This window comes from Ornithodoros turicata, chromosome 8 (genome assembly GCF_037126465.1).
Source record: "Ornithodoros turicata isolate Travis chromosome 8, ASM3712646v1, whole genome shotgun sequence".
NCBI classification, from domain to species: domain Eukaryota; kingdom Metazoa; phylum Arthropoda; class Arachnida; order Ixodida; family Argasidae; genus Ornithodoros; species Ornithodoros turicata.
Genome location: NC_088208.1, coordinates 20,891,088 through 20,915,079, shown reverse-complemented (window position 1 = coordinate 20,915,079; position 23,992 = coordinate 20,891,088). Strand labels below are relative to the sequence as shown.

At 44.4% G+C, this 23,992-nt stretch overlaps 2 protein-coding genes and 1 long non-coding RNA gene across 8 annotated transcripts in view; 1 reads left to right on the top strand and 2 right to left on the bottom strand.

Moving 5' to 3' along the window:
- Nucleotides 1–3,131: 3,131 nt before the first annotated feature.
- On the bottom strand, nucleotides 3,132–5,447 carry LOC135366655 (cyclin-dependent kinase 4-like). The gene is made up of 2 exons (XM_064599459.1): nucleotides 5,171–5,447; nucleotides 3,132–4,523 (listed from the first exon to the last, which is right to left on the bottom strand). Exon 2 carries the CDS (start codon nucleotides 4,402–4,404, stop codon nucleotides 3,472–3,474), a length of 933 nt encoding a protein of 310 aa, XP_064455529.1. The 5' UTR covers nucleotides 4,405–4,523; nucleotides 5,171–5,447; the 3' UTR covers nucleotides 3,132–3,471.
- Nucleotides 4,771–6,778, top strand: LOC135366656 (uncharacterized). Its single transcript, XR_010414252.1, has 2 exons — nucleotides 4,771–4,944; nucleotides 6,414–6,778. It is a non-coding gene; the product is annotated as an uncharacterized LOC135366656 (long non-coding RNA).
- LOC135366654 (protein AF-10-like) overlaps nucleotides 6,680–23,992 on the bottom strand; it is a 40,982-nt gene continuing 23,669 nt past the window's right edge. For all 6 annotated transcript variants that reach the window (XM_064599453.1, XM_064599455.1, XM_064599456.1 and 3 more), the window contains 6 exons: nucleotides 21,405–21,561; nucleotides 19,356–19,444; nucleotides 15,219–15,454; nucleotides 13,586–13,678; nucleotides 12,133–12,297; nucleotides 6,680–10,766 (listed from right to left, as the gene is read on the bottom strand). In XM_064599453.1, the coding sequence (XP_064455523.1) occupies nucleotides 10,575–10,766; nucleotides 12,133–12,297; nucleotides 13,586–13,678; nucleotides 15,219–15,454; nucleotides 19,356–19,444; nucleotides 21,405–21,561 (932 nt within the window). In that variant the 3' untranslated portion in view covers nucleotides 6,680–10,574. The remainder of the gene's footprint in view (nucleotides 10,767–12,132; nucleotides 12,298–13,585; nucleotides 13,679–15,218; nucleotides 15,455–19,355; nucleotides 19,445–21,404; nucleotides 21,562–23,992) is intronic.

The window sequence follows — 23,992 nt, the reverse complement described above, 5'->3', positions numbered from 1 at the left end:
ATTACTTTCTCTGGCGGAGATATACCACCGTGAGTTTAGCCCTATGTTGTCTCGGAGTATATTTTTTGAAAAATGTTGGAAAAAATTTCGCAATTTCCACAAAATAATTCTTTTTATTGAAACAAATTACATGTGCCTTCACTAGCTAAAATGTTAATTACTGCATCTCTAATTAGCACACTACAACTTGATTTTTCGCTTGCGAAAACAAGGGATCCTTCTTTGAAGAATCCGAACAAAAGAAACAAAATATATCATTTTCCAAAATAGCACAAGTGTATCAAATGAATCTGCAAGCAGCGAACATGAATACTGCATATAACACAAAGAAACTACGAACGAAAACTATAAGATTTATTTGCTACATGTACATAGCAACGAGATCAAAATGCATAAATGCATGTGCACTGCTGTCTTGGAAAATGCTGAAACATGGGAAACCAAACTTCTGACACATGAAGAACTACAGCCTTCACGAGCTGGGGTACACAATGCCTCCCCTGGTACCCTGTACCTGGTACGTAGCCAGGAAATGGCTTGGGAGAGAATATGGCCACGGTCTTCTCGTAAAAAAAAAAAAAAATGAGATCTAGCAAACACATATTGCAAAACTTCTAATAACCACATCTACTGCTGGCAGTTCCAAAGCAGCTTCGTTAGCAGATCAAAAAGCGTGAAATCTTTGTAACAGAGAACATATACATATCTACAGAAGCAAAACGAAAACAGCAAAGCAACAGTAGCAGGAAGCTGTATGTTCAAACGAAGGCTTTATACGCAGGGTCCGCACTATGAACAGGATTTTATAAAATAAGAATTTTTCTTTCAATCACAATAAATGGTGATATATTCTGAGACTTGAGCTGCTCCTTTTTCTCCTTTGCATTCAAGGGGACGCACGTTACTAGTGGGGCAACAAAAATTACGTCCAAATCATCGCTCTTTCAGGGGCAGTTTCCTCACACTACATTGGCTCGATCGTTTTCTGAAAACGGCAACGACATCGGCACAGCAAAGGGACACGATTTGTCACAGCGCCAAACTTCTATATTTGATAATTAAAAAGTTAATCGATCAAACTTAATGCATTCAAGACTAACAAGGACAATGCGTCCAGAAGGTTGCTTAGTGTGGCTATACAGTGACCCACTTGAGCGAGAATATATATAGTTGTTTATTGTAATACAAAAAGAAAAGTAGTTCCTCAGTTTGTAAAATTCCGTCCCCTACGGTTTGCGCAGGCCGAGTTCGGAAGCCTTGCAGTGGCCTTCACTGTGCGAGCAGGACACCGGACATGACGGCTGATGTTGAGGAATCACGAAAATGGGCTTTGCAATGCGAATAAAAACAAGACTAGCGATATCCTGCAGAATATCGCGGCTGAAAAGGCATGCGCACAATCAACGCAGAGTGTAGTTGCAGGACCCTTGCAACTATGCACTGGGTTATAATTTTACGTGCAGTACTTGTTAGCGCACAGGGCGGACACTGCTCCTCGCACTATCCAATCAAAACGTTCCCACTTTACAGCCCTTGAGCTGCTTCAAACCTAGAAATTGAAGCCAGTCAGTAAGCACATGCTGCGTGCATACTGGCAGTAATGCTACAATAAAGATAATAGACAGCTGATAGACGTGCACAACTCCTCCGTCCTTTCCTAACCTTCTGTACAGGTAGGTACAAACCACAACCTACTAGATTATAACGACCACATCATAATCGGCAACCCCTATGAGGAGCACGTCCGCACAATCCGCTAGGGGCACTACTCGTCGGCCCACGGGATCTACATCGTGATTGGACAATAGAAATTTGAATTTTGAACGCGCAGAAGTGGATGTACGACTGCCGTAGCAGACGACAGCAACAGCTCCTATGAAAACACGTGGAATGATGATGATAATCATCTTTAGAAAGAACCATCTCTCGTGGGACATCTACCACTTGTACAAGGACACTGAGGAAAGCTGAAGTACAAAGTACTGCAGGAATTGAGGAAGCAATCACCGGGCCGGTGAGTAGCGCCACCGCTAGCTTCCAAATGCGGCGCTGGGAAGGGGTCCGTATGACATTGTCGTTATAATCTAGTAGGTCAGGGTACAAACAACAACAAACACCACCTTCAACTGAGGTTTGACCTCACTCTTACCTGAGCACAGCACAGTACTTATTCAGCACTTACAGCTTATACAGCACTTATTCGGCACATACAAAAGGTAACAGCCTTAACTGTAACGTGAAATCCAGAATCGCAAGCTTTATAAACGCTGCGCAGTCTTTGAGCGGATGTTTAACACGGGTATTAAACAGTCATGACCTTTGATTGTGCCTCACTCTATAGTTTGAGCTTTATAATCCTCACACAGTTGTTTCTAAATGCAAAAGAAATGCGAAAGAGACAAAGCAAATATAAATGCACACATGTGAAAGGTAGCTGTTAGAAGCTCTCTCACAGGTTCTTATTGAGCCGTACAAGATCCTTGCCAGCTGTACATGTACATTGTTAAGCAGCTTCTGGAATAAAACGTAAACTTTTGTAATAAAGATTCTTAACCACTGATATGGCAGTTGAACATTCTCAATACAGAGTTCAAGTATCTGAGCAAGACAAAATGAGGCCATTCGGCACGTGGCACGCTTTCTATATGACACAAAAGAACAGTACAAACATTCATCAATGTGTACTATAACACGCATGAACACTTTACTGCATGACACTTCTGCTGCATGAACACGATCTGCTATACAGCAAAGGACAATGCAAAACAGACTTACATGGTATACCAGTAAAAATGTTCTAAAAAGTAAATGCATAAAAGTTGGCAAATAACAGTTGTATCTGAAAGTGTCAGTATGAAAATATGGTCCCACAGACTTTGCATTACTTGCGCTACATATGTAAACAGTGGTCCTTCAAAGGTAAGACTGCATAGTTTGTACAACGTGACAAAAGGTAACCTGGTAAAGACATTATAAAAACTCGCAGTATCAGTAAGCACAAAGGCGGTTACTGAGAACAACATTTTTCCCTCGATGTCCCTCGACAACAAGTCCCTCGATGCACAATATCTAAATGATAAGGTGGTTAGATAATTACCATTCCACCAAAGATGTGCATCAACCCCCCCCCCCCCCCCCCCCCCCGCGTCTAGAATACAAAAATATCATACAAGAAAGACATCCCGTAAGCCTAATGCCCTGATTTTGACATTTCCTATTCACACATTCATGGTGACAGGAATGATCCACCCGGTATGCTGTGAGGTAATACGGCACGATGCAGGACTGTGAGCAGATTTGCGCCATACGAACGTTCCGGCAAAACCTCTTTGAGGTACAGCCAATAACCTTGTTGTTCCAAAAACGTTTGCTTTGCTTCTCTTCTTTCTCGATGACCAGAACTGAGCCAATACTTACATCAGCTTTGGTTGACCTGCTTTAAAACAGCAATAATAACAAAAACAACGACCCTCACCTCTCACCCGAATCGACACACACTTCAACGTCCCGCAGATACTCGTGTTTCAACGCCGCGCTCGCGGTGATACGCTTGCTCGGCACAAAGACTAGCATCTCCCGCAGAAGATCTGTTGCGGCCACCTCCATCTCTGGCACGAGGTCTTCCAACTTCTTCCCTTCCCCGCAACGCTGGAACGTTGACCAGGACAGCGGAATGTCGGGCCAGTCTTCCTTCCTCGGGACGCCGATGACTTCGAAGATCTTCGTCAGCTGGTCTCCTTCCGACTGACCGCTGAACAACGGCTTCCGACGGTACATCTCCGCGAAGATGCATCCGCAGCTCCAGAGGTCCACCGGCAATCCGTAACTCGTCTGCATCAAGACTTCCGGAGGTCTGTACCACAGGGTTACCACGACCGGAGTCAGCGACATTTCATATTCGTACAGCCGTGCCAATCCGAAGTCAGCCAGCTTCAACTGCCTCCGCGACGTGACCAACACGTTCTGCGGTTTCAGGTCGCGGTGAACGATGCGGTTTGAGTGCAGAAACTCAACCCCGGTGATGAGCTGCTTGAAGAGGCGAGCAATAAGCGCCGGGTCTAAGCCGGGCTCCGGACAACGGTCTAAGAACGTCGCCAGATCTTGATCGACGTGTTCAAACACCAGAAACAACACCAACTCTCCAGCCATCCTGCAGCCGTGGCAGATGTCGAGCAGGCGAACAACATTTGGGTGGTTCGCCGAGTCGAGTTGCTTCAGCAGCGATATCTCGCGGAGCGTTCCCATCGGAATGCCTTCTTCGTTTAGTGGAATGCGCACTTTCTTCAACGCAACGAACCGCCCGTCGTTGTGCCGATCTCTAGCCTTGTAAACCGTGCCGAAGGCCCCGGTTCCGATGTGGGCAACCTCCTCGTAGGCGCTTTCGTTGTCACACACCTTTGACATGATGACGGTGGAATAAGGGAGCGTGGCTTTTACTTACGGGAAGACGTACTGGTCCGCTGCGGCCATGTGTGTTCTACCTACGGTTGTTAACGTTACGGTCTTGTTGCACGAGGACAGTTCTGTGGGAGAGGGGGAATAAAAGACATGGACTCAGGACAGTACAAGACATTGTCACCTTTCACAATGATATTCTAAAGCCATCACTTCTTGAATTTGATCTGCGATCTGCTTTGATTTGTTCTCGAGGACGCGCGATACTTTATTACGGATATTGCGCTGTTACGGACTTGGTGGTCAACTAAAACTGACATGGAATATCGTAAAACAAATGAAAGTCTTTCAAAGCAGAAAGGAAAAAAAAAAAAAAAAAGTCGGTCGCGCGCGCCGTACATGCCGGCGCTCCGAACATGCCAGCATCGCTACAGAAGATATCGATGGGTGAAGAAGAAAATTAAAATTTCCGAACTGCCGAAGCTATGACTGTCTCACAGTTTATTGCCGCAAGCATGGGGCAATAGACCTGGAATGAGTGGCACGACGGTAAGTGATGTAATAATAATAATTGGGGGTTTACGTCGCGAGACAACTGAGGGTAAGTGATGTTCAAGTTATTGCTGATTAAGTCCACAGGGTTTTCGTTGATGTGCAGATAAGAAGATATAGGTGGATGGATGCTTGAAAAAAAAGAATGGGCAGGTCGGTTCCTAGAGGCTACTGTCCCTGTACGAGGTCACTTACGCACACCGTAACAGATGAGCATGCTTACCGCCACACCTTGAGCTTGCTACATAGTTATCGAAGCCCGTGCGCGGGATGGACACTTGTTGCTCGCCACGAAGAGGTGTTTTTTGCATCTTCAGCTATACAAGTGTTGGTTATATGCAATTTCCTTTACCATCTAATTGCAAGCTGTTAGTTATTTGCCTTTGTGCGCTAAAAATTGGTTTTGTAGGACGCAGTTAACACGAGTAGCCTTTGTTTGATGATGATGATGATAGCGCGGTTCCTGATGACAGCGGCAATCGGGCTGTTGCTGAGTCACTGAGCCTTGAAACCATGCAAAGGTTGTTGTTACCCGCCCGCTGGCCTCTAGCATGAGAGATTATTGCGCTTTATGGATAAAGTCTCACTGGAGCTGAGGTGTCTCATTTCTGTAAGCCGTGTGCCGCGCGATCGTTTGGGTAGACCCGTACATTACTGCGAACTCTGAAGAGTGTCGCTTCGCCTGTGTCTTCCGTATCATCGCAATAACCGGTCTCGATGAATACACTATTTCGGAGATTGTCGTTGCAGAATTTTAGAGCATTTACGGGGAAGGGTAGAGAGTTGGGGTAGAGTAGAAGGGTTGGGTATGCAAATTTTTCGAAGTCTTTCCTACGATATCGCTATATGCATGCAACTTATAAGGTGAGGCAAAGGAGAACGCTGATCAAATACTCCCATTTAGCAGCGGATTTGCAGACATCCGTAAAAAAAGCAATTTTATGTCAAATGTTTGAGGCGCAAACTCTCGAAGTAATTACTCCATTCACCTGCCACGTCGTAAATGATTCACTGACTCACATTATGAAAAGCATTGTCAGAACAATACGTGGAACAAACCACACATATGATGACAAACGGTTAGGTGCCAAATCTATTGTCTGCAGAATCCAATCCAATCCAATCCAATCCATGTATCCCCTACCGTATTCTTCCAAAATATTCTGTGTGTGTGTGTGATGCAGAAGTATCATTAGGTGATTTTATGGATTTGGGAGTATGACATCATAGCGTGCAGAAGTGCAATGCGTCTGGCAACACTGCTTTCCGAAGGTCGATTTCCGTCACCTTTCTAAAGCTGCTGGCAGACTTCCAGTGTTGGGTGAAGAGCGGAGATGCTCTCACTGTTCCTAGGAGAGGGACAGCAGCTCTCGACGTCACGAGTCTTTGAGCGTGATTGATTTATTATATGAAATCAAACAACTATCAGCTTTTTTTTAGTGAATACGTTGCAAACTTTCTTCCAGACAAGTGCCCCATGCCTGACAGCTATGACACCACCGTATTGATCGCCTTTGTTGTGGCAACGCTCTACCTAGTCCTGCATGCCACCGTGCGGAAGATGACCGTACTCTGCATAATCTTTCCAATGCTGCCCATGCTAACCCTGGTTGCCGTCAACATCATTCCACCTGGCGTCGAGCTGCTGGCTTCACTGATGGCAATCGCACTGGTCAGCGTCATGCGCCGCAGGATCTTCTACAACTGATCGTGCACCAAAAATTCGATAGAAGAGGCTCTACCTACAATTTATTTCCCTATTTACAACAACTCAAACATAATAAAAACAGGTAGTCATGTCCGTGGAACAGACTAGCATACTGAACCTGAATTGTATCTCAAAAGATAGGGTCTGTGAGGATGTGTGACGCCTTTGTACATGCGCATAGTGGCTGATCTTTATACAGCAGTCTTAAAAGGATTAACAAATAGTATAACACATCATTTGTAGGACATGAGGTATTCGGGATAAGGCAGAGCTACATGACTGCATGAACTCATGTTACGTCCGAAGTCTGCCACACAAAAAATTCAGGGTACATTGGCAATCTTAACTTGAAACTAAATTTCAAATTACACGTCGAAAACACACAAACAATAACATATGTACTCAATTTATCTCTCATCTGAATCGTTTTTATGTTATGTTCTGTTATGTTAATTACTTACATGTGTACCGTTATCAAGGCATACACTGTACATGTGCACAGGAATATAAAAACTGAATAAACGAACAATTACCTCATAGTCAATATTTGTCTAAGGAGTTACGGGTGGTATGCATGAATGTGATAATGAATATCATTACCGCAACTAGACGAGAAAAAAAAAAGCCTGTTTGTGGATGAAATCCAGATATACTACAGAACTAATCTCAGAAGCTGCTTCGGCAGAGAGAAAAAAAAAAGTCAGATATACGCAAACACTGCATTGGCAGCAAGCGTAGTCTTTTTGCTTTGCTAATATGTTCACGTCTCACTACACAGCCAATGTGGCAATGCCCTTCAGTGAAATGTACATCCTGGTCGACTGCACTTGAACAACAAACTAATACGTAACGAAGTATCGTTGGCAAAACAAAACAAAGCAGCATTCTGCGCAAGGAAGCCATAAGAACTTCTTATATTGTGATATTTACAAGTTAGAAATGAAAGGCACGAAAAAAAAAAAAAAGAGAGAAGCATTATTAACAGAAAAGATCTACTCCGTGATAAATTTTGTAACAGTGGTCAGGAGCAGATTAATGGTTCCTCTGCGTCTGTGCAAAACCTGGAACAACTGACATGCACATCACACAATGTACACCATATTGTGGCAATATATATTATAAATATGTACATCTGGCCACTACTTGCTTTAACAACGTGGCCTTCCACCTCGTAAATGCGTATGTTTTCTGCAACTCGGAGAAATGCCTCGTTTAACATGGCTGAACATGAACAAGAGCTACATGGTATGTGAGGATGAATGTGTATTTACATTTCAAGTGATCTCATGCTCATCGAGTTCCAGTCCAGTAGAAAAACTTACAGCTTGAAGTCTGCGCGTAGAAGTCTCGTGACCACACGCTTCTTGTACATAAACACTTTTGGGTATAACGAAAACAAATTGTCACATAATATGGTGCCAAAATGAACACATGCATTCTGAACTAGATCTAGCAGACAGCTAAGAACTCAAGCACACATTTGTGATGCACATGTTGGTGGTTTGTGCATGAATTTTGAAGCTACGGTTTGAAGAACGGTACGGTACGGTACGGTACGGTACGGTACGGTACGGTACGGTACGGTACGGTACGGTACGGTAATATATGTCTCATATTGGAAGACTGACAGCCTGTGGTGATACTTCCACATCACCTCACAATGAGGACAGAACATTATTTTGGTGCCATAATGTGGTAACAAAGGTAGCAAAAAAGAAAAAAGAAAAGAAACATTAAGTGTGCACACGCACCAGTCATGTCAGTGTGAAGGCTTTGGCTGACATTTTCTTGGAATGCTGAGCAAAGCTATAAGATTCATTACTTATGGACAACAGAACATCTTCAACATTTCCGCTCGTCACATTTTTCTTGGCCTGAATGTTCGTTTTGGAAGTTCAATGTACCATACTTAAGCAAGAAATTTTCTCTTGGAAGTTATACTAATCAAAGTTTTTGCAGTACAATGGTCCTGTCATGTTCATTTCACAAAACTGCCGAGTCCCTATCCCAATTGCACACGTTCCTGATATAGCCTGCATCACATCCAACACTCTGCATTGTATATGCAGCATCGGATGCTGATGATATGCATGTGATCCAAAGATTTTTGCCATGCAGAGACATGTATGTTTTTGCTTGCAAACGAACAATGGAAACAGTTGAATATTTTGTGGTTTCTGAACTTGTCACACAGCAGTCTCCACACTGTTAATTCATAACCTCAGCATTGCTCTACGGTAACAAGCCTGTGCTTATCTGATTAGCTGACTGCAAATGGCGGGAGTGTATGTGTGGATTCCGGTCCTATCTATAAAGAGGTTGCAAGTTCGAAATATTGCCACAGGACATTGTTACTGGTTTTCAACTGTGTTCTCAATATGTGCAAGGGGTCGAGAATTGTTACCAGTATTGCTGTGCACAGCAAATGCACGTGCCACATGAATATTATGAGGAGAAATAATCTTCTAAGATCTGAGGTTCTGCAAGCTATCTGCACTGGATTTGTCCGCAACCTTTAGTGATACTAGATTTTTTTTTTTGTCAGCATAGGACTTGCCAAATTTTATAATGTGCAGAATGTAGTTTCTTATTGAATGGCCAAAATTTTTTTTTTCTGTATTCAGCAACAGACCAGAGCACATCTCTATTTGTACGCACACCTTTGTAAAACCCCATCAAAGAGCGTTTAGTAACGTACTTGTCCTCGACCACTCATCACTTATTGTGTTCATAAATCTTACTCGGTTCCGTACACCATGGAAACATACTACAAACTACATGAACATAATCATGGAAATGAACCAATTTCAGTGCAATGTGTCTGTTACAATACGGAGACTACTCTTTGTGACGAACGCTGTGCTGCTTTCGAATGACAGTTACGAGCCAATCTAACGTGAATCATGCCTGAATTGACTTCCAACCCCTGGTACCACCAACATTCTCTCGACGTGCCACGGAAACGCAAACAGAGGGTGTATAAAAGTTCCTATCTTAAATTATACAATGGTTGCACTGAAAATACATCAAACACACACAGACTGCAACAGTCTGACCCCCCCTTTCAAAGCTCGCATGGACACTACAGTACATTTTTTTTTTTTACATTGCACGCATCACTCACGAACGTAGTGTTCATTTCACACTGTTCCAGGCTTTTGTGACACTGCACATAGATGCCATTCGACCGACCAGCATGTTCTGCTCGAAAGTTCACGATGAACCGCTGTGACCTCTTCACAACCGGCTATACTAGTCAGGCCACCTTATGGTCAGAAGACTGGAAATTTGTGGTCATTCTGCAACTGCGTACCGGGCTTTGAAATGAACAGCGAAGGTCGTAAAAAGGGAAGCGGTGTGACGCAATAAGAGTCACAGGTTCCGTCACGAAACTAATGGGCTGGTCCCGCAAACGTCGTCCGTAATTTTTCTCCGCAAGCTGCGAAGTGCTACTCCGCCGAAGTGGTTCCGTAGTAACAACGGGCAGTATAAAAAGGCCGGCGACAAAATTAGTGGCCCGTAAAACGGGAGAGCAGTGCCGGGAGCTGAACCTTGCTTTCCAATAAATATGGAAATAAATAAGTTAAGATGTCAAAGACTAGGTTGTCGTCACCTGAATGTTGAAAACGCGTCATCTTCTCCACGTACGAAGAGAGATCCGTATACCTTGTCTTTCACCGTTACACCTGGTGGCCCCCGGCACAAAGAGACGCACTGCCAGAACAGTCAACAGGCAAACCACAAATTTCTACAGCTTTCTTCTACCGGATGAACCGCAACTTCTTCAACTCAACAATCACCGCCGCACAAGCTGCTCGTCCGTGAAGACACAGCAATGTTCTCGCATCACATCAGGCACCCTGGGCAGCAAGCTTCACTACGCTGTTCTTGGCCCCGAAGAATGCCGCTTCCTTCGACATCATCTCTTGCTCGATCCTTGGTGCTGCGACCTGCTGTGGCCGTCCGATCGTCCGCTACCCGGAGACGTGCAGTGGTTGGCAGACGACTGGGCTGCCACTGCTGGTGTCGTCTGCTTGCTGTTATGCGAGGAGTCATAAAAATTTGCGACGGCGGGCGCAGTGGCTTGTTGCGATAGCCCGTTGCTCTGGCTCTGGAATGGAATAGACATACGTGTGATGTCTTAAAAGCTTTTTAGCAGTAAAAGTGGGGTGGAACCAGTGGCAGGTAGGGGGGGGGGGAAGATCGCCCCCCCCACAAAAAACAAAAACAAAAAATAAAACGTCAGTTTATACATAGAGCCTGAAGTTTTAGGGTTTAACCAGATTCTTCCGCAAATTTGCACCCTGAATTGAAGGTCGCCTCTTTAGTGTGAAACCCCCGATTTTTATCCCGGCAAATTGCCCTCACTGAGAGGTCCGTAGGAATGTGCATGATTTGTTTGGCAGCAAATGCAGTTACATCACCATTTGTACCAAACTAGTTCAGTTAGTCTGAGTAACTAAGCACGATTTCGCCCCGAGTTTAGCGTACTGGAAGTTTTTCCACACACATTTGCATGAATTCAGAGCACATGTTTATTTACCCGATTTTTACTCCCCGAATTTAGAAAAAATATTTCCCGAAAACTTCAGACTCTATTTATACACTGAATTTCCCTCTCTCCCCTCCCCTCCCCTACTATGCACTCCGACAAAGAACCCCCACCCCCCACCCAAAACCAAGGGTCTGGATCTGCCTCTGGGTGGAACTGGACTCTGCTCAAAGAGTCCTAAATACAGGGAAGAATTCTTAAGAGAGATTGAGAAATCCTTTCTCCCTGCCACACAAGTATGCAGTGAACACCTGTTCTCTTTGTCCAGACAAACGGTGTCTTCAAGGCGAGAGCTGTTATTAGCAGAGCATGTTGATGAACTAGTATTCCTACACGAAAGCCTGAAGTGATATATAGTTTGTTTCTTTTGGGTTCTGAATTTAATGCCGAATTAAGTGTGTCACAATCCTTAGCTCATGCACAGCTTGCTATCATTTCTCCTGGAGAAAGCATTTATATTTTGGTTATTCGTTAATAATTCGAATTCAATTCGACCTGCACATTATTCGTTCGTATTTGATTCAAAATAAAAAATCGCTATTCGCACATGCCTAATGAGACGGCTATGTTAGCAGAAATTCGCTGTGATGCGATATCCCGTGTCCGCGCAGCGAAGCAAACTCGTGTCGACAGTTATTTCAAGTCGGTGTGAGAGCTCAAATAAAGTTTTTTTTTCTCGAGACATTGCAGATTTAAACCTTCGTCTAAAAATTCAAACTGCTCTTGTGGGTCCTCCAAGTCTGAAAAATCGGTCGGTGACTGCAAGCTGTATGAGAAACTGAGTGAGGTGTCTCCAAGACTCTGGAAGATGTGGTGTCATCCTTGTTCCCCATATCCTGCTGATGGATTTACGAGGCAGTTGAGAAGTACCAGAAGAAATGCTATTCGCCAGGATGACAATGATAAGAATGATGACAATGCTCACGGGAATCCTGTTGTTCTCGTGAAACTCGTAGGGCAAGCATGCCACTCCGTTCAGCATAGCAGTAGGAGAAGACGAAGAATCGGACCGATGTTCTGCTGCTGCTGTCTGAGACTGGGCACTGTCTTGCCCTCCGGCTCCAGGCATGTTCAGGAAAGAACTCAACCCCTGCAATGCAAAATAATATTGTAATTGTACACACACAATGCTCTGTTCTCCCTTCACCAGAAATGTGCAGAATACCCTGAAGCTCAATTCCGACACAAGTACAGTATATACTCTAAAAGTTTGGACTCTACCATTTTTCTGACGAAATGAGTGGCCTCACCAAACGCCCCGTAAAAACTATGTACAGGGTTAGTCTCGCAAACGTTACACATTTTGATTGCATCGTAAAAATAGAAGACGAGGTTTATCCAACACCAAACTTTGCAGACTGGTAGCCATTTGTCTGAAGTTTTGTTGGAATTTTTTCTGAGCATTATGGTCCTGTAGAAGAAAAATTAAAAATCGAGCAAGATTTCACTCTATGCATTTTCTATGGCCTATCTCACTGAAAAGCCGCCATTTTCTGCTGTGTGCGCTTCATTTTCATTTCACCACACACAGGTGGCATCAGCATAGAGAACAAGACTGGAACAAGAGGATTGGTGCATAACGTCAGAATCGGCATGTCACATCGTTGTAGGCGTCGTTGGGTCTGCGATTATCCGTGGAGGACCTCATAATTCTGTTTTAAAAAAAGTGAGGTTCGCTTGGCAATTTTCTCAAAGTTCAATTGCAAAAATAAATTTCACTCAATTAAAAATTGTCCAAAGCCTTCCTGAATGGCGGCAAAAGTTTCCAGAAGGTGATTGCCGAAAGTCCCACGGTCCTCTGGGGAGTAGGTACGTCGCCAGTTAGAATTTTTGATCACTTTAGGTGAAACACCCTGTATAAGCATAGGATAAAAAAAATACACACAAAAAGAAGAAAGAATGATGTCAACGTCACTGTTGTTAGCAAAAGTAGTCTGTGATTATGTCTGCTGTTGCTTGAAACGTGCGTATAAAAACATGGCACGTAGAATGTTGATGTGATGGGATGCAGTTTCGGCATAATCCTTGTAAGACAAATTGAGTTGATTGAGTACGTCAAAAGAGAAACCAGCACCTAAAAATGAAAACAAACAGCACGTGCACAAAGAGCAGACAGTGGCAATGGTGCGGAGTGCAGAACACAAGGCCTTCTGTACTATGTCCATTCGTTTCGGATGCGACCACAGAGCAGTAGTGTTGAAGCTGCACTCGAACTCTCTGAGTCAGCACTGCCCACTTATGGCACCATGACGTAACGTAGTATAGTAACTGAACCATCGCATAACTTTCGAGAACAACCGTAATGAGCCTGGTCAAGTCGAGCAGACCTTTAGCAGCAGGCAGTGACAGAACCGAGAACAGCGAAAAGCACTGCGTACCTGAGATGTTCGAATATTTGCTGCTGCTGCAGCAATGGGACTGTGTGAGGAAGATGGGCTGCCAGTGTGGAACCCTGGTTTCTCCAGTGGCAGCTGAAAGGGGTGACATTGAAGTAGTGAGGCAAAAGGACGCGAAAAAGGAAAAATGGAGTAGTGCAGTTGAACCTCTATGCTAGGAAGTCATTTCCAAACAACTTTCAGCCATGGTCTGCAACTACCTGCAGTCTTTCATCCTCTCCACAAAACTCACCTCGCCAAAGCACAAATGTGGGCACTTGCCGTATCAGCGCGATTATAACGCGCGCAGGATTTAACACGCAGGCGTACGTAACTCCGAAAAATAACTAACTCACTGTTGATGCTACCGCGCGGATCAGCCACACACGTCACAGGGATGCCAAAAGGCACTCAACAACACGCAATTCTTCTCTTGTTCCGGCAAGACAATCACCTTCCATTTAAAACGCGGTGAAACAGTTTTTGTGGCATGACTAAAGTCCTGCGAGTCAAGAGGCGTGGTCTGCTACGGGATGCTGCGTTACCTTTCTTGTGCTCCTGCATGTATTATGTCACGAACCAGAACAACTGAACACTGTCGCACAACATCAACTGTAGAGCTTGCTCTACTCCAGCTCAATGTATGGTCACAGCTACCACAGCATGATGGTGCACATGAGACATGACAGCCAATGGCACTGCTCATCTCGCATGCAAGAAAACCATGTGCATGAAGCGCTTCTGGAACTCGTAAACGCAATGGCACAACAATAAAAAAAAAAAATGCGAAAAAAAGTCTCAAGAGAGTAGTGTCTATGGCAATGTAGCTAGCCAATTTTCATCAGCTCTTAATCCTGTTCTCTACACTTCCATTGTTACACACAACTGTAACGAGCACACAATTTTTGACACTTATTTTGAATGAAAAAGGCGTGTGTTAGAACCACAACCTACTACAGGTTTTCCCGCCGATCTTAATCCGAGTGCCAGCTAAATTAATCCATGTGCCATGCAAATTTTATGGGGCAGCTGGCACTAGGATTAAAATCACCGGGAAAACCTGTAGATTATACCGACCACGTGATGTCGGCAACCCCCATGAGGAGCCCGTCCGCACGATCTGCCAGGGGTGCTACTCATCAGCCCGTGAGATCTACATCATGATTGGACAATGGAAATTTGAATATTTTGTGAGCAGAAGCAGACATACGACTCCCGTAGCAGACGACAGCAACAGCTCCAGTGAAAACGCGAAGAATTATGCTAATAATCGACTGAACAAAGGATCTCTTGTGCGACACCCACCGCTTGTCCAAAAATACTAAGGTTAGATTGTAGAAATTGAGGGAGCAATAAACGGGCCGATTAGTAGCGCCACCGCTATCTTCCAAATACGGTGCTGGGAAGGGGTGCCTATGACACGGTCGCTATAATCTACAGGTTTTCCCGGCGATTTTAATCCAAGTGCCAGCTAAATTAATCCATGCCCCACAGAGTTTGCATGGCACATGGATTAATTTAGCTGGCACTTGGATTAAAATCAGCGGGAAAACCTGTAGTAGGTCGTGGTTAGAACCATGCATACGGTTAATGCCCCAGAACAACAAACCACTTCTGAAGGCGTGCAGCTTCTCACCATGGGTGAAGTTGTTCTGTGTCCGGATGCAATGCCATTCTCCAGAATGGCGGGTGCATGGTGATCGCCCGAGGCAGAGATGTTTTCATGCGGTGAGAAGCATGGCCGCAGTGGCGCCACCAGCCGAGCATTTACAGCGAGCAGGTGATCACGACGTGCCACCAGGCCGTTGATTCGTGACTCCAGCTCTTGGTTTTCTGCTCTTAGTTGGTGTAGGCAGGACAGCAAAGATGCAACTGCGTGCATCACACACGTGGATCACAAACGTGCATCCATACCGCATGACAGACGCATGACAAGTAGGTTCCGATGCGTGCTTTAAAGGAGTACAGGAGGGGCATTCAAATTATTTTCAGTCCAAGACGTCTGATGAAAGCAGCGTGTGCATCAATTTGCCGAATAGCACAAAAGGTTTTGATGTACTATGCAACGATGAAAGATGAAAGTCACTGAAAAGGTTAGCCAGCTGTAGGGATCGAACCCACATCTTCTGGATTGCCGGTCCAGGGCTCTACCAATTGAGCTAAGCTAACACGCCTCTCCAGCGACTTTCGGGGTGCGTCATCTGAAGGGACGACAAACCAGCCACTCCAGCCAGATGTGGGTTCGATCCCTACAGCTGGCTAACCTTTTCAGTGACTTTCATCTTTCATCGTTGATTTCTTAGGCAATTTGAGGCTTTGTTTGTATCTGTCCCTTCTATGTTGTTCCAGCCTCAGAACATCAGTTTATCTCTTGTACTATGCAATTTTTTCCCAGAAAAACAAAAAAGAACACAGCCGCTCGCGTTCACTCTCGACTCGCCCTGCGGGGTGTAACGAGGACGAGGAGGAGGAAGACGATACGCGTGTGACCGATGACGGCGTACTATCAGCGCGTTCCCGTTCACTGGTCAGTCGTGGCCAGTTCACTGGTGAATAACTTCTCACAGTGCATTTTGCTGGCCTGCTTAACAGTTTTGCAGATAGAGAACAGGGTGTTGAAAACGACCTCTGTGCTACTTATTTATATCAGCCGAGAGATAAACACGAATATTAGAAGCTCCTTTTGCTTGCTGGCATTGACTGTGAATAAGGAGATCTTGAAAAAGGAGGATACAGAACTCCGCTTGAAAGTGTGCAAGATCATACTCATGAAGGGGTTATGGAATATCCTGACCACTACAAAAAATGTTTGCCGAAAGCAGTTCTTCCTGTTGAGAGACTTCCACACCAGAAATTATTCCTGATTAGAGTGCTCATTTCCATAACCGCGTGCGGTTGAACTCGCCTCCGAAACTCCCTTCCACGCTTCTCCCTTCTCTCGTGTACCTCCTCTCGTTCCTTGACAACTACATGCTTTGCTCTGGTTGCCTCCTTACGTTGGGTTGCACACAACTCGAAGAACGGAGTGTTGCACCAAGTCACTGGTGTATCATGCAGCGAGCGGTGACATTGTGAGTGACTTAACCGGGCGGGGTGGTGACAGGGTTACCATATTTTCTCGAATCTAGGACGACCCCCTAGAGTTCAGGGTACACGAATTTTGGTGAAAAATTAAACAGGGGTTGGGAAGCAGTATAACAGTTGGAAACGATGCACAGTACTAGGGGTGTGCGAATATTCGGAATATTCGATATTCGTACCGAGTAACGGCACCGCGCTATTCGTATTCGAACCGAATAACATTTCATCGAATACTCGAATATATTCGAAATTCCGCAAGCTGGCTTCAACTCAGGCCTCTGAGCGTTTGGCGAAGCCTACTTTACAATTCTGCGCCTCAAATATATCCTGCAAGGTGGCTTCACCTCATGCTTCTTAGTGTTAGGTGAAGCTTACTTTACAGTTTTGCGCGTGCGGACTTGACGATATCCTGCAAGTTGGCTTCGCCTCGTGTCTCCGAGCATCAGGCAAAGCCTAGTTTACACTTCTCTCAGTTGTCTCGCGACGTAAACACCCAATTATTAATTAAGTTTACACTTCTGCCAGTGCCGCGGGGTTGCAGGCATGGTTTAAAAGTGCGATTGGAGGGATCACTGAAAATTGCCGCTTTTGAGAAATATTTTAGGAAATGTTGGCAGGGATGTTTAAGTTGGTTTAATTATTTTGAGCTTTGGCTGGACCAGCTATGATGCCATAGAAAGAGGGATTTAATCACACAGCCAGCTACTTTATGCCTGGAATTACAATTTTCAGGATAATTCTAGCACAAACGAACCGTATTTACTCGCATAAATTGCGCCATCGCATAATTTGCGCACCTCCACTCTTTCACTAAAAATGTTGTGAAAAAAAAAAAACTCGCATAATTTGCGCACTCCTACTTTCGTGCGCAACAGAGGTCGCTCCCCCCTGACATTCTCGTCGTCACGGGGCGCATGCTGCCCCTTAATTCGAAAAAGGAGGGAGATCCTCACCACGAATTCCCTATATCATGTTGTGTAATGCAAGCAATGACTCTCCCTTGGTGGAGGAGATAAGATCAAAGGGATTACCCCGTATGGAATCTTATCTCTGTTTTGACCTTTTATCCCCTCACTACAATAAACCGCGAAGCTGCGTGACATCGCGCTGGCTTAGGAAAGAACGACCAGAACACGTGGAGGGAACATATCAGGAAAACTTCTGGCGGCAACATACGTATCAGCATGCCGCAAGCTGGCTTCACCTAACGCATGCGTGCTTTAGGAGAAGCTCGCTTTAGAAAAAGCGTGGAAAGCACGTGCTGGGCCTTTTTGAATCATCTCGCAAATTTTTTACAGCATTGGCCAAAAACGAAGAGAGAAAATCCTTACGACCGATTTCCTTCACTGACAGTTATAGAAAATGAACAGTCACTGTCTATTTTCTTGCCTAAATTTTTATTTTGGTGTAAATTTTTTTTATACGAATTTCGGATGATACGAATGTCTTCCGCTACCCCGTGAGATTCCTATCACCGAGATTGTATTGTATTGTTCACCTAGAGGAACTTCTTTTAACAGATTTTGCACATTTTTCAAGTCGGCTTGTTAATGCCTCGCGTAATTTGCGCACCCCCAACCTTCGCGTCATTTTTCGGTAAAAAAAGTGCGCAAATTATGCGAGTAAATACGGTATTCATCAATGAAATATGTGTATAGAAAATGAAGTCTTCTTCTAATATATGTAGTCTTTTGTCAGCATTCCAAAATATGGACACAGTATACTTCTTTTCTGCTCGCGTTTTTGCACCTGCCGTGGTGAGTAGCCGTTTTTGCACCAAAGGCAGTAAATGGTTTTTGCAAACTGTGTTCCTTTTGAATCTTATACCTCAGTCAGACGGGCACATAAACGGTCATTAAGGAATGGCCGTACGTTACATACGGCCCTAAGCTCTGGGGAGCTGCCAGACGGTATCCGTGAAGGCATTTTGTCGCTGATGTCCACGTCGATGAACAAGTTTGTGAACGTTGAATGTAATGTAGCGAAATCACGCTTTTTCTTACTGAAAGTACACGAAAACAACGTTTTGTTGGTATTTTCAAAATACAACGTCAAACTATATTTGCTTTCAAGTGCTTTGGATATTTTTTTGAGTGGCGTCTGACTTTTTGGATGCAGACGACACGGTACGATGCCGCGTGCAGTGGTTCGAGGGTGTAACTACAAACGTAGCTCTTGTACAGATGGGATAAAAAGCGAAGCAAAGTGCAGAAACGCAGAAAAACATGAAAAACAAAAAGATGACAATATTACGTTGGGTAAAAAGCATTTTATTTCGAACTGGATTAAACGTGCTAAATTCCGTTTATGGTGTGCTTGGTAACGAGGCTTGGGCAGTTTCGATGGAATGCCGTAGACTGTCTTGCAGGAACGCCGTTGCCCTTCTACCTCAGTTTTGTCGCAAAGGCCTTATTGCCGACTGTCTGGCAGGAAGTTAATGACAGTATGCATTTACGGCCGTGACCGTTAAGGCCGTATATGTGCCCGTCTGACAGGGAGTATAAGTTCCGTGTCGAACAGTCAACCATTGCCGTCTTCACATTTTAAGGCCATAAACGTGCCCGTCTAACAGGGGTATTATCTATAGCTTCACTTGTACGCAAGATTGCATGGTAAAGCAGCTTCAATACTCCCAAGATAATCAACAGTTAGCAAAGCAAGGGAGACATTTTTATATTTGAGGGTAACTCACTGTCAAAGTGCTGTGCTTGTTTCATGAGGAAAGTCGAGCCCTGTTCCCACTGTCTCTCAAGCAGCTGCTCCAACGTCTGCGGGAAGGGACTGAAAAGAAGAACAATATTCCTTAAAAGTTATAAGTTGATCTGAATTGCATTTTACTGTAAGATTTTCATCTTCTTAGAAATGTAAGCATGACAGCACTGTAGCACAGTTCCAATTTTGATCGTTTGCAAATAGAGATAACAGATGTTAACGTTTCCTGGAGCTTGAGGGAAAACACGGGACGGGAAGAGCATACGACAGATTTATCGTGCGTTCTTCTCGTCCCGCGTTTTCCCTCAAACTCGAGGCAATGTTAGAGGAGCACAGAAAGCGCTTCAGTCACGACCATTTTTTTCAAACCAAGCCGTTAACCTGACTGCTGAAACGCACCATGCGAAGTGATTCACTCGACAGGTGCATACACATAGCGGAATTACATTTTGAAAATCATGACCACGCGCAACGGTGGCAATGCCCACAACTACAGGTTTTCCCAGCGATTTTAATCCAAGTGCCAGCTAAATTAATCCACGTGCCATGCAAACTTTATGGGGCATGGATTAATTTAGCCGGCATTTGGATTAAAATCGCCGGGAAAACCTGTAGCCGCCAGAGTCGCCTTGACGTCATCTCGGTGCAACCCGCTAACTGGTTTGTTTGCTCGGAGAAGCGTCGTCTGCTACACAGAGAGGGAACTGGGAGCAGAAACGAAAAAGAAAAAAGTGCGAAAAGCGCCGAGCCCGATCGCCTCGATTGGAGCGCGGTCTCTCTTGTAACCGCGATGACGTCACAATGCTCCTCCTCCTCGTTTCGGCATGCAGAACGAGTCGAGCGGGAATGCACGCGTCGATGTTCGAAGGTTTTTTATTCCAAGAAAAATACTGCGTACAGAAAATTTTTTGTGTTAGCTGTCACGTCGAGTTACGTCCTTTCGTAGTTCGCCAGAAACATAAAATCTTTTGGACGGCTTTCTGGGTTCCTTCAACATCAAGACAACACCAGCTAGCTTGCCTACCCCTATCATGTTCAGAGATAACAGCTTATGCTTTGTGGATTAAATGCTTACGGTGCTGTATTTAAAGGCGATTTCAATGGCCATCTCGGCAAAAATAAAATGTACTACCCTTATTACTAAAGTGAAAGCAAACTAGTTTTGATATTAGAGTTGTATTCAACTGGGCTACACAAAGGTACCATATGCATAATATTGTTCAACAGAACATGGTAATTTCGGGGAGAAAATAATTAAAACGAATCGCACGTTTACACTTTGTTTCGATATTATGTCAACGTAAGGATGCACACCCGCATTTTTGTGGATGCCACAAGCATGTGTCGCTCACCGTCGAAGACTGTTTGGAGATGCGATAAAACGTAGTCGGAAAGTTCAGTCTCGGTGGCTTTTACGCGTAAAAATTGTGTAAAATTTCGCGTAAAAATTGCTACTTGGTCTTGTTCTTTGTTGATAAGTTGTACGAATAAATATGAAATAAAGGATTTAACTGAATTCAACTGAAAAACAAATGGTGAAAATGAAACGAAAGCTGACCATTTCCAATCGCCTATATGTACCACCTGCTAAGACAGGTGTGTTTGTGGGTTTGCATGGCTTTGTAGCAGTGGAAGCTTTGTTATCAGATTTATTTTGTGGCTATTTAAAAATTATTTTCAGGTATAACATGTATCTCCTATTGTGGCACTTTCAGCAAATATGCGTCCTAGAATAATTTTCGAAGTGTCTCCAATGCACCAGCAGCTCAAGAAAATGGTGGAATACGGCACTGCCAACGTTCGCTAAAGAGCTGCTTCTTAGTCTTTTTGTAATTCACTAAACCAAATATGAAAATTTTGGGCACGATTTTTAAGCACTCCATACGTCATCGACGAAAGTCTTGACGTCCACTGTTCCTGCGGTACCTTTTACACGTTGGAAAAATGTTGTACCATATCTTGGCTGATCCTGTACTTTCATAGACAGAGAGTAGTAGGGCGCAGTAGTAGAGTAGTAGGGCGCACTCACGGGGTGCCATTGTTCTGTTCCGTAACAGTTGTTGCCGTTGGGGCGGAGACGGGAGACTGCTGGATGGCTGCTGTCTTGGGAGGCAGCACATGACTGGAGGTACTGGTGATCACTGGAGCCCATGGTTGCTGGCTCGAGCCTTCAGCTGGGCAATGCACTACAACACAGTTAGGCAAATATTTCATTATCCTTTGCACACAGCTGACACAAGGCAGCAGCCACAGGTAAATATTGTGGTTAAGACCTGACAATTTGGACAAGACCTGATTATAACGGGAGTCTAACCAAAAAATTGATCTTTATTGTGGATGGAATTATCTTTCGACTTCACGGTTCCAAGGCACCAAATCCCCCCAGACAGCAGCGCCCCCTGTAACATATGTGCACTTGATATGTTGGAAGCAAACCTCACCGTTGCTGCACAACTATGCAAGTTTTAGAACTGAATCTCTGCATATGGTATGCGCACATTTCACTACAATGCACATGTGGATTGCTGCAAAGTTAACCAAGGACATAATTTTTTTTTATCAACATTTTTTGATTTCATCATGAATCATAATTTTTTATCATCATTTTGATCATTTTGATCATCCATTATAGCCCAACTCTCTTCTGAAACTGGTCACACTCAATTGCAACCTGAAGTGTATCTGTCACATACATTAATTAATTTAATTAATTTCAGAGCAAGTTCTCTCGGAAATTCAGTGAAAAACAATACACGTCCACTTTTGGTTTCTCTCATCCATTTCTTCCCCAATCTCAGGTTCTCCATGAGGATGCCCCACCTGTTGCACACTGAGCATCGCATGAATACATAACACAGCCGTGGATCATGCAGTGGTGCAGATGGGAAGAGAGTCACACAAAACATTTCGATTAACAGATCCTTTGGTGACGGCAGCAGTTCAAGAGAATGTAAACAAGGAAGAAGCAATGTCCCTCAGCATGTTCCCCTAGGCTGTCAAACTGTTGGCCAACTGCCTGGTAATCAAGCACTTCCTGGAAGTATGGCAGCTTACGGTTCCTACTGGCCGCAGCCATCTTCCCTATGTCATACATTCTTGCAAAGGCAATTATTCACCTCATGAGAGTTGCCATCAGGTCTTTGTCGCAAGCTGATGACAGGTACCTGACGTACCACTCATGCAGGCAACCCTGCTGCCAGCACATGGTGCCAGCGTTCCGTTCATGCTGTGACCTGTTCCCGAGCCTGAGGCCCTCACAAGAAGTCCAAGGCGATGACACAGAGTTGTTAGTTGTGGCGTTCCTTGCTGTCTTCACCTTCCAGGACAAACCAGCGTCCATACCTATGACACCTCCACTGAGTTGTTACATCCCCCGATTCGACCAGAAAGCGTTCTATCACCTTCAGGCTAATTCAGGAATCCATGCAATACAGCAGCTGGCCATCTACAGATACATTTGGCCAGGATATGTCTTCATCGGGTGCAGACATACTACGTCTTGCGGGTAAGGCTTTACAGATGCACTTGCCTCTTGTCTACCATCCTCGTACCATTTTCACGAGGTCCACATGGGTCTTGCAGACTACTTTTGCCATCCATTGGACAGTAATACATGCTGATGCATGTAGACCCTTTCACCTGCTGGCCCAAGGTCGTGCCAATACCAGAAACACATTTTCTGCCAGGTGGATCTTCAACTATGGTGTTCATGCATCTTCAATAAGAAGACAGCCTGAACCTTCTGTCAGCTTGTCTCCTTCGCACAACCACGTGCCACAAGGCAGAAAAGGCATGGTGAGGAACAGAAGATGTGTCTCTGCAATACTTGAGACACCAACAGCTAGGAAAAAGTACATTGAAGAACTTGACAAGCTTGTGGTAAATTTTAGTGCCAGTTTCACCGTTCGCCGGCGGTAAACTGGAGAAGTAAAAAGAAGCACAGACCAAGCACCCTTGGTCTGAAGACTGCTTTGACTGGCATTTCTGGATGTGCTACAGTTACGAACCACGGCCAGTTCACGGGAAATCAACGAGGTGGGATAATTTGGATGTGAATGCATCGAAGCGACCGCCATGCTAGTGTTAAGCGTTACTCATTTCCCGGATTGCTCATCTAGCTAGAATCATATCTACCTATATCAATCTGTTGTCTGGAGTTTTATTGGATTATTTTGCAATTGTTATGGCAATGTAGAGACACAATTAAAAATCAAGCAATATCTCAACCGGTGCGTTTCCAATAGCTTATCTCACACAAACACCACCATTTTTTCTTGCATCTGCTTCGTGTTCACGTCAACCACACACAGGTGGCGCTGCCTACAACAATACGGCATGCTGACGTTATGCATTAATCCTCTTCTACATGTTGGCACCACCTGTGTGTGCCACCGTGTTGTGATATGAAAATGAAGAAGTGCACACAGGAAAAGAAAGGAGGGCTTTTGAGTTAGGTGAGATAGGTCATAAAAATGCACATGGTGAGATTTTGCTTGATTTTTGTTTTTTCTACAGGACCATAACCTTTCCAATTCCAATAAATTCCAATAAAACTTCAGATAAATGGCTATCAATCTGCAAAGTTTGGGGATGGATAAACGCAGTCTTCTATTTTGA